Source organism: Camelina sativa, chromosome 9 (genome assembly GCF_000633955.1).
Source record: "Camelina sativa cultivar DH55 chromosome 9, Cs, whole genome shotgun sequence".
NCBI classification, from domain to species: domain Eukaryota; kingdom Viridiplantae; phylum Streptophyta; class Magnoliopsida; order Brassicales; family Brassicaceae; genus Camelina; species Camelina sativa.
The window spans coordinates 35,260,912-35,270,384 of record NC_025693.1 but is presented as its reverse complement, the minus strand read 5'-3'; the positions used below and the strand labels follow the sequence as shown (position 1 = coordinate 35,270,384).

Here is a 9,473-nt window from a genome sequence, read left to right as displayed (position 1 = left end):
TAGCAATCTTTAACAATCTTTCACTTATTCATTTTTAATGATTTTGTTGAACTCTTCAAAAATCTTTATAAATCTCAAACCAATACCACCCCCTAAGATTGTTAATGAGTTCAATTATTATGTTATTGTTCATGATTTTAAACACTTTCTTTACCAAATAAAGTCATGGAAAATATTATAAAAATACAAAGATTGTTTGGAGGACTTTACAAAATTTTAGAAAACTAATCAACAAAACTTTTTAGCAATCTTTCACTTATTCACTTTTATTGATTTTGTTGAACTCTTCATAAATCTTCATAAATTTCAAACCAATACAATAATAGGCCTGGGCAATCGGTTTTTTCGAATTAATCAGTTCGGTTTTGCAAATTTTTGGTTATTAAAAAAAGCTACCGATTAAACCGAATTTAATTTCGGTTCGGGTTATTCGGCTCTCGGTTTATTCAGTTAACCGATGATATTTCTCCATGAAATCAGCCTAGTATAAATTATATGTTGCATCAATTGACCAATGAACGGTAGTGTTAATACTTTTTCCTGGAAGTCACAACTCACAAGGTTGATAAACAAACAAGAAAACAAAAAAATCGCCGTCTGTGGGGATCGAACCCACGGCCACGTGGTTAAAAGCCACGCGCTCTACCACTGAGCTAAGACGGCTGAACGATTAAAAACTCGTAATAAACATAAAAACTAAAACCTAAACAATAATCATTTAAGCCCAACATGAGGCCCGTTGTCGGCCCACCTGACAACGACGCCGTCCTTATTAAACGACGTATGACGAAGTATAAACGACACACCTGGGGTTTTCGCGAAACATAGCATCTTCTTTCGCCCTACCGGAGCTTTTTCATCTTCCATTCTCACCCAAAATCGCCGGCGAAAAAAGTGAAATTCAAATCGTCGTCTCTAATTTGTCGGGGGAAACCGAAGAACATTAGATATATAATAGCGGTTATTTTCTGAAACTAGGGCACGAAAATATGCCCTTGTTTATGCCAGACGAAGAGCTTGCGCGGCTTTCTAGCGACGCCGCGTCGGTGGTCGCGGAGAGAGCCGACGAGTACATACGCAAGATATACGCCGATTTGGATAGTGTACGTGCTAAGGCTGATGCTGCTTCCATCACGGCGGAGCAGACCTGTTCTCTTCTCGAGCAGAAGTACCTCTCGCTATCTCAGGATTTCTCTTCCCTCGAATCTCAGAACGCGAAGCTTCAGTCTGATTTAGACGATCGTTTAGCTGAGCTTGCTCAGTCTCAAGCGCAGAAGCACCAGCTTCATTTGCAATCGGTGCGTCGTTGTTCCTTTATGTGTTGGAGTGTGTTTGTTTTTTTGGAATCCCTAATAGTTAGACTGGTGTTCTGGTTTCGATGCAGATTGAGAAGGATGGAGAGGTGGAGAGGATGACGGCGGAGATGTCAGAGCTTCATAAGTCTAAGAGGCAACTGATGGATTTATTGGAGCAGAAAGATGCCGAGATTAGTGAGAAGAATTCCACCATCAAGAGCTACTTAGATAAAATTGTGAGTGCTTCCCTATTTTATTACCACATGTATACACCTTTTCAACTGTAACCCTAATTATTGTCCTATTTCTCAGGTTAAGCTGACGGACTCTAGTTCAGAGAAGGAGGCCCGACTAGCTGAAGCCAACGCAGAATTGGCACGTTCTCAGGCCATGTGCAGTCGTCTATCTCAGGTCAGATTATTGGCTTATTATCCGTTTTTTAGGCCAAATTACTATAGCGTCATCTAACAATATGTGATGATCCTCTTACAATGTTCATAACTTATGGTTTCTGATGGAAACAGGAGAAAGAACTCACGGAAAGGCATGCCAAATGGCTAGATGAGGAGTTGACAGCCAAAGTCGACAGTTACGCTGAACTCCGTAGAAGGCATTCTGATCTTGAAGCTGACATGTCAGCAAAGCTTGTAGATGTAAGGCCAATGTTCTATTTTTTTCTAATACTTCTTTCTGTTTTCTTTTCTTATGTGCAGTTCAGTTACTTAAGTGTCATTCAATTTTCTGTCAGGCTGAAAGAAATTATAATGAGTGTTCTAGTTCTTTAAATTGGCATAAGCAAAGATTGAGAGAGCTGGAAACCAAAATTAGTTCATTACAAGAGGTAATTATGGCTCATAATAATATTTCGTCTTATATCTTATTGTTTTATCCGCTATGGGATTTACTTTTTTTTCTTTGTATCCAAAGGACCTCAGCTCTTGTAAAGACGTAGCAACGACCACTGAAGAGCAATACAATGCTGAACTTCACACTGTAAGTTTTCAAATCTAATGGTTTCAAACATTGAATCTCTTTTCATATTTTCTAGCTGACTGGAGAGATAAGTATGTCATAAATATTGTTGAGGCATTTCATAGTTTCAGAAATAGACTTTCTTAGGTGTTGTTTTTCCAATCTAACCACAAGCTGTTATATAGGCGAACAAGCTTGTTGAGTTGTACAAGGAAAGTTCGGAGGAATGGTCTAGAAAGGCTGGCGAACTTGAGGGTGTTATTAAGGCTTTAGAGGTAAGTTTTCCATTACTAATCAGAGCATATGGTTCTAACTTTTTGTTACCCCTGTTGAGTTTCTAATTATGACTACGCAGGAACGCTTGAGCCAAGTCGAGAATAGTTACAAAGATAGACTTGAGAAAGAGGTGTCTACAAAACAGCTGTTAGAGAAGGTAGTAAGACCCTTCAGTTTTTTTTTGCTTTATCAATTATTATTGCCTAGCTCTGGTAACTTGTTTGGCAGCATCCTTTTCAACTTACACTGAAGGTGTTGTGTCTAGACCCAATTGCTAGTATGATATATTGATATTCTTTGATTGTTTTCTAAAAGTTATTAGTTGATTCAGCTTTCAGAATCTAAGAGAAGAAAAATTTTCTGTGATCTCAAAATTTCTTTTGTTTTGTTTTTTTCAATGAGAAGTGGTTTCTATGATTTACCTTTTGGATCTACATGGTCTTTCTTTGGCGCATGTTTAAATTTATTTTCTAGTGATATAGTTTATTTTCTTCTTTGCAAATCAGGAGAACGAAGACCTTAAACAAAAACTTGAGAAGTGTGAAACAGAAATTGAGAAAAGTAGGAAAGTAGATGAGCTGAATCTGATACCTTTCAGCAGTTTCATAAGGTATGCCTCTGTTTTGTGAGAACATGATCATTTATAATGTATTCTTTACTTTTTGTATACTCGCCAGTCAGATTTGCTGCAGTTGCTTACCAAACGAGCAAAAAATGAGTAAAATAAGTGATATTTGTTTCTTTCAAGAGATCCATTTTCCAGACAGATTATTTTGCTTGCAACTTATGTTGATAACCTTTACCAAAATGTGGGTCTTCTAACACTAAAAAATAAAAATACAGCAGTGACTAAGTTTACAGCTAGAAATATAACGTAATCTAAATTTTTTTAAGGGTTTACAGTTAAGTGCGTTTGGAAGAGTATTTGCTCTGTCGAAGTAGATTATACTTTAACTCAAATATTGTAATATTTTGATTGTCCTAGTGTGCACATAACATATAAAATTCTCATATCTTTCTCCTGACATACCTTGGTCCAGACGCGGTGACGATTGTGGGACCAGCAGCATGATAGAGGAAAGCCAGGCAGTAATTTCGAAGGTTCCTGCTGGTGTGTCAGGAACTGCACTAGCAGCTTCACTCTTACGTGATGGATGGAGCGTGAGTTTTAGTCTTAGTATATTCCTCCAGTTTAAAGTTTTTCAACTCTGTTGGTGGTGTATAAATCCCTCTTTTTATCTTGTAGCTTGCCAAAATTTATGAGAAGTATCAAGAGGCTGTTGATGCCTTGAGGCATGAGCAATTAGGTCGAAAGGAAGCTGAGATGATACTTCAACGGGTATGCTTTACTTATCTTGTTATCACTACTTACTAGGTCGTTGTTAAACATTTAGGTGCCAATCATTTCCAATTTTGTTTTGTCTATATCTCTCTATGTTTCATTATTAATTTCAACCACAGTTCACTAATAACTTGAGCATAACATTTTTCTATTCCTTTTAATGTATTCTTGGTATCCTGCTTTGTAGGTGTTATCTGAATTAGAAGAGAAAGCCGGATTTATCCAAGAAGAAAGAGGTATGATCCAATCATGTGCTTCTAGAGCCATATATTTTACTCTCCAAAGATGTCTTCCAATTTCTAACCTACGTATGTGCAATCTGTTTTTGTTTCCAGGGGAGTATGAGAGGATGGTTGAAGCGTATAGTCTAGTTAATCAAAAACTTCAGGATTCTGTCTCTGAACAATCAAAGATGGAGAAGTTCATTATGGAGCTAAAGGTACCTGGCTGGCATTATTATAGTGGTTGTTCAAAATGCGTTCTTGTGCTGTTCTTATACATTTATCTGATTGATAGGCTGACTTGAGGAGACGGGAACGTGAAAACACAGCATTCCAGAAAGATATATCTGACCTTCAGAAACAGGTAATTTGACGATCTATTCTTGGCTGCTCATTATGTTTTTGGTGGTCTTCAGTTTCTTGACTAACATGACTTGCTATGTTAATAGTTGAGCTTTTATCCGACTGATGTGCACGTGGTTGGTTGCCTGCCTAGTCAATGATACTTTGTGTTTGTTTCCACTTTTTAGGTTACAATACTACTTAAGGAGTGTCGTGACGTTCAACTTCGATGTGGAGCTGCCAGGGATGATGATGATGACGAAGATTATCCTCTGCTATCTGATGTTGAGATGGATGTGGAATCTGAAGCTGATAAAATCATTTCAGAGCATCTTGTAAGTTTGCTTCTTTATCTCGACGTCATGTTTGTGTTAGATTTTACTTTGCAAAATAAGTTGTGGATGATTAATGCTCTTCCTCATGTTGGGACAAATTTCAGTTAAAGTTCAGAGATATAAATGGATTAGTTGAGCAGAATGTTAAGCTGAGAAGTCTTGCTCGTTGTCTTTCAGAGGAGATTGAAAGTAGGGAAATGGAGCTGAAGGTAAGAAGGATTTTTTTTTGCATAGTTTCTATGGTACGGTTGAAGTTTTAAAAGAATTTTTGGAATGTCAGGAAAAGTTTGAGATAGACCTGAAGGATAAGACTGATGAAGCTTCTGCCAAGGTAGCTACCGTACTAAAACGAGCTGAAGAGCAGGGACAGATGATTGAATCACTGCACGCATCTGTAAGCATTTCTACCCTTAAAATATTTTCTCTGTTACAGCACTTGGTAGATTGAGGTTGGATTTCTTTTCAATGATTGATATTGTGATTTTGTTCTTTTTCAGGTTGCAATGTATAAGCGATTGTATGAAGAGGAACAGAAACTTCATTCATCTGATTCTCGTTCTTCAGAGTTGTCTCCAGGTTCTACTTCTACTTCTATGCATCATTATGAGCTTACTGCACTACGTATTCTTAAATACCCTCAATAATTGGCTTCTTGGCTATGTTCACCAGTTTGTGAACTAAGCCATTCCAAATTTTTACCCCAGATGTCAAGGTTTAGTGGGGATGTAAGAAATCTTTGACTATAGTTGATGCTGTTCTCAAATTCAAACGAAAAGTTAGCTTATTAGGATTTTCTTTAGTTATTAAAGTTAGGTTGGAAAGCATCTGCATTTGGAACATCTACCAAAGTTTTTGCTTATTTTCGTATATCTCAATTGTCAGTAATTAAAATTAATGCTGTATGCACAAATATTATGTGACTTTCTGTAAATCTTATCTTGTTAGTAAATAGGCTGAGGCTTTGCAGGCTGTTACATGCTTTGCTCATAAAATCGAATACATAATTTCAGTCGCACATTTGCTTTAAAATGGCTGACAGAGATGTGTTTTTGTAGCTGTAGTGCCAGGAAAGAACTTCTTACATCTGCTTGAGGATTCAGAGGTATGACAGATTGCTAAATATTTCATTCCTTTCTTTTTTGTCCTCTTTTTAGCGTATCAAAGTAGTTGTTTGGACTCGCCTTATTGACTGGATTGCTTGTTCCAGGAAGCTACTAAAAGAGCCCAGGAAAAAGCTTTTGAACGTATCCGGAGTCTCGAGGAAGATTTTGCAAAGGCTAGGTATATATTATCATCGTATTTACTTTTATTTCACTGACTGGATAAGTTATTAGTTTTTGTGTAGATAAGCTAGGGTACCGCTGAACATGTAACACATTTTGTTGGATAGTCAAGTTGAGAACCCAAACAAAAGTAATTAAGTGTGGAAATACTAGTGTATCAGAAGTGAGGAGTTAAAGGTTATTGCACATGCAGGTGGATTGCTGAATATACTATCTGTGCTTATGTGGTTGCAATACCAGTGTAGTTATCCTGTATAACTTACATGAAGTATAATCATACACCTTGAAACATAGAGAAACAACATGAACAATGGTTATATCTAATGTAGTATATACATCCATGAAACTCAAACTGTAGCTATTAATTTTTGTCATTATTTCCTGTAATTTTTTTTTACTGTGAGTATTATCAACTGCGTTGTTTTCATTTCTCCTTTGGATTTTAGGAGTGAGATAATTGCAGTGAGGTCTGAACGAGATAAGTTGGCGATGGAGGCAAATTTTGCTAAGGAAAAACTAGAAGGAATCATGAAAGAATCTGAACGCAAGGTGATCTTTTTCATAATTTCATATCATCAGCAGCTTGTGCGTTCTTCAAAGTTCTTACCTTATCTGTCTTCATTGTAGAGAGAAGAAATGAACGGCGTTTTGGCAAGAAACATAGAGTTCTCACAATTAATCATTGACCACCAGCGGAAATTGCGCGAGAGTTCCGAGTCTCTGCACGCAGCGGAAGAGATTTGCAGAAAATTGTCTATGGAGGTTGTACATCCATCACTCTGTTTAATTACTGATTTCCTTGCTTCAATACTAACAGTCATCTATAGGTCTCGGTTCTCAAACAAGAAAAAGAGGTGTTATCAAATGCCGAAAAAAGAGCTTCTGATGAAGTTTCTGCTCTATCTCAGAGAGTTTACCGTCTTCAGGTTGGAAACATGACAGTAGTGCAAATATTGTCTTAAGCTGTGCGTACTCTTTTTTCTTTTTCTTATCTTGACCTGTTTTTGTGTAGGCTACCTTGGATACTGTACAAAGTACAGAGGAAGTTCGTGAGGTAAGAAAATCACCTTTGATTTTAGTTTACTAATTTTATACTGGAAGGTGATACCGATTAAAAATGAAATAACTTTTAACTTTACCAATACAGGAAGCAAGAGCTGCCGAGAGAAGGAAACAAGAAGAGCATATCAAGCAACTTGAGGTTAATTGCATATTTGATGATTCTTTTGCTGTCTCAATCGTTAGTTTTCTTCAAAATTATCATGTATAAATGAGTAGAAGTTGACTGATTATTATCAAGCAACGTGAGGTCTATAGCATATTTGATTAATCTTTTGCTGTCACATCCTTTAGGTTTCTTCAAAATTATCATGCAGACGAGTAGAAGTTAATTGATTTTTTGACCGTTATTTTCACAGAGAGAATGGGCTGAAGCTAAGAAAGAATTGCAAGATGAAAGGAGTAGTGCGCGGAGTATTACTTCGGACAGCAATCAAACTTTGAACAAAGCTGTAATGCAGGTAGAAGAAATGGGAAAAGAATTGGCTGATTCCTTGAAGGCTGTCTCAGTAGCAGAGTCCAGGGCTTCTGTGGCTGAGGTACTGGTTTCAAGTCTATTTCAACTTTCTTAATAACTTAGACTCATGAATACATGAAGCTATTCCGTACTGCATCAAGGTGCTGCAAATCACCAGCATCTGTCCGCGTTTACTCTGTCTGGCTCCTAGGTTGCATACCCTAATAGCCCAGGTCACCATTTCCTGGATTGCCATTGGTGGTACTTTTGTGAACGGAGTCTTTGCATGTAGTTTGTGTTGGTGGCAATAAATTTTACCCCTTGTGAATAGGCCCAAACCAATTACCCGAAAATCACGACATTGTCATTCCACTTTTTTTTACGGCTGTGGGCCGTCCATTCACATATTGGCATGATCATTTTTGGCTTTTTATAATTGATTATTACTTTGCATGTGCAATATTAGGCTAGACTTTCTGATTTGGAGAAGAAGATAAGAGCGTCAGATCCTAAGGTAAATATTTTTGATTTCTCTAATAATTGAATTGTGGGGTTAAATGCGAACAGCAGAGTCCTGGATGGAATTTGCTATTACTAGTTTGTAACGATTTATTTTCTCACTTTTAGGTTCTTGATATGGACAATGGTGGGATTATTTCCCTTTCGGATAATGAGGTCAGTGAAGTACTTCAATTTCTTTGCAGATTTAACTTTAAGTTTGTAATTATGGTATTGTTCCGATTTCCTGGTTGCAATCTATTTGTAAAAAGACTGCTCATGTTATTATCCTAGAAGTTGTACATGTGATTCATGCAGGATTTAGGATCTGCTTGATGAATTCTATCATGTAGATTTGAGGCTTGTGTTTGAGCTATTGTTTGAGTTAACCTTTTACTTGTGGCATAGCAATTCAATATTTGTTTGTGTAAGGTGGTCTGTTAATTTTTTCTGGTGGTTATTTCCTCTAGATGTCTGTTGAATTGCGTATCGCTAAGGAAGAAATCGAAAAATTAAGGGGAGACGTAGAATCTAGCAAAAGCCACATGCTCCAGGTACTTCTTGAAATGAATAAGTTAGTTTTGATTTCATTGTGACTGGGAACTGATCTTGCGAACCATCTTGCAGTACAAGAGTATAGCTCAGGTGAATGAAACTGCGTTAAAGCAGATGGAATCTGCCCATGAGAACTTCAGACTTGAGGTATTGGTGATTGTGTTTGGTTGAAACAAAGATCACTTATGGATATGCAACTATCCTCTGCGATAGAACTAGATCTGCTGTAGGTTTATTTTACATCTGATGGCTGTTTGTAGGCTGAAAAGAGACAAAGATCGTTGGAAGCAGAGCTTGTTGCTTTTAGAGAGAGGGTGTCAGAACTTGAAAATGACTGTATAAAGAAGTCCGAGCAACTAGCCACTGCTGCTGCAGGAAAAGAAGATGCTCTTGTATCAGCGTCGGCTGAAATTGCAAGTCTGAGAGAAGAAAGCTTAGTTAAAAAGTAAATGTTCTATTATGTAGAGCAAGTATCTTATTTTCTCGTGGACACAGACGCATTTTCGTTCTTAAATTGATGGTGTGCGATTGACTGCAGTTCCCAAATGGAAGCAGTGAATATCCAAATGTCCATTTTGAAGAATGAGCTGGAGATGGAACATGAGAAATGGCGTGTTGCTCAGAGAAATTATGAAAGACAGGTTGGTTAAAGCTCTCTATTTGAAGAAACATTTGACCATCGTGCATATTCATGTTGGCGTTGGTTTTTATTGGATGGTTTTAGAAACTGACTAGATTTTATTATTCATCCTATCTAGATACTGACCAGATTTTATTATTTATCCTGTTTTTCAATTTCATGAAACGGTGGTCTTCTGGATTCTCTATTTTACTGCAC

The 9,473-nt window shown here is 37.2% G+C and overlaps 1 protein-coding gene and 1 non-coding gene across 4 annotated transcripts in view; one reads left to right on the top strand and one right to left on the bottom strand.

Annotated features, from left to right (window-relative positions):
• On the bottom strand, positions 592 to 663 carry TRNAK-UUU. The gene has a single exon. It is a non-coding gene; the product is annotated as a tRNA-Lys (tRNA).
• Positions 818 to 9,473, top strand: part of LOC104714217 (nuclear-pore anchor-like) — a 17,031-nt gene continuing 8,375 nt past the window's right edge. For all 3 annotated transcript variants that reach the window (XM_010431505.1, XM_010431506.1, XM_010431504.1), the window contains exons 1-32: positions 818 to 1,298; positions 1,385 to 1,531; positions 1,608 to 1,706; positions 1,820 to 1,948; positions 2,044 to 2,136; positions 2,223 to 2,288; positions 2,453 to 2,542; positions 2,623 to 2,700; positions 3,050 to 3,153; positions 3,584 to 3,704; positions 3,790 to 3,882; positions 4,073 to 4,121; positions 4,221 to 4,324; positions 4,402 to 4,470; positions 4,637 to 4,783; positions 4,888 to 4,992; positions 5,064 to 5,177; positions 5,281 to 5,359; positions 5,839 to 5,885; positions 5,991 to 6,064; positions 6,513 to 6,615; positions 6,694 to 6,828; positions 6,894 to 6,992; positions 7,079 to 7,120; positions 7,214 to 7,267; positions 7,485 to 7,664; positions 8,049 to 8,096; positions 8,210 to 8,257; positions 8,551 to 8,634; positions 8,708 to 8,782; positions 8,896 to 9,080; positions 9,174 to 9,276. In XM_010431505.1, the coding sequence (XP_010429807.1) occupies positions 990 to 1,298; positions 1,385 to 1,531; positions 1,608 to 1,706; positions 1,820 to 1,948; positions 2,044 to 2,136; positions 2,223 to 2,288; positions 2,453 to 2,542; positions 2,623 to 2,700; positions 3,050 to 3,153; positions 3,584 to 3,704; positions 3,790 to 3,882; positions 4,073 to 4,121; positions 4,221 to 4,324; positions 4,402 to 4,470; positions 4,637 to 4,783; positions 4,888 to 4,992; positions 5,064 to 5,177; positions 5,281 to 5,359; positions 5,839 to 5,885; positions 5,991 to 6,064; positions 6,513 to 6,615; positions 6,694 to 6,828; positions 6,894 to 6,992; positions 7,079 to 7,120; positions 7,214 to 7,267; positions 7,485 to 7,664; positions 8,049 to 8,096; positions 8,210 to 8,257; positions 8,551 to 8,634; positions 8,708 to 8,782; positions 8,896 to 9,080; positions 9,174 to 9,276 (3,273 nt within the window). In that variant the 5' untranslated portion in view covers positions 818 to 989. The remainder of the gene's footprint in view (positions 1,299 to 1,384; positions 1,532 to 1,607; positions 1,707 to 1,819; positions 1,949 to 2,043; positions 2,137 to 2,222; positions 2,289 to 2,452; positions 2,543 to 2,622; positions 2,701 to 3,049; positions 3,154 to 3,583; positions 3,705 to 3,789; positions 3,883 to 4,072; positions 4,122 to 4,220; positions 4,325 to 4,401; positions 4,471 to 4,636; positions 4,784 to 4,887; positions 4,993 to 5,063; positions 5,178 to 5,280; positions 5,360 to 5,838; positions 5,886 to 5,990; positions 6,065 to 6,512; positions 6,616 to 6,693; positions 6,829 to 6,893; positions 6,993 to 7,078; positions 7,121 to 7,213; positions 7,268 to 7,484; positions 7,665 to 8,048; positions 8,097 to 8,209; positions 8,258 to 8,550; positions 8,635 to 8,707; positions 8,783 to 8,895; positions 9,081 to 9,173; positions 9,277 to 9,473) is intronic.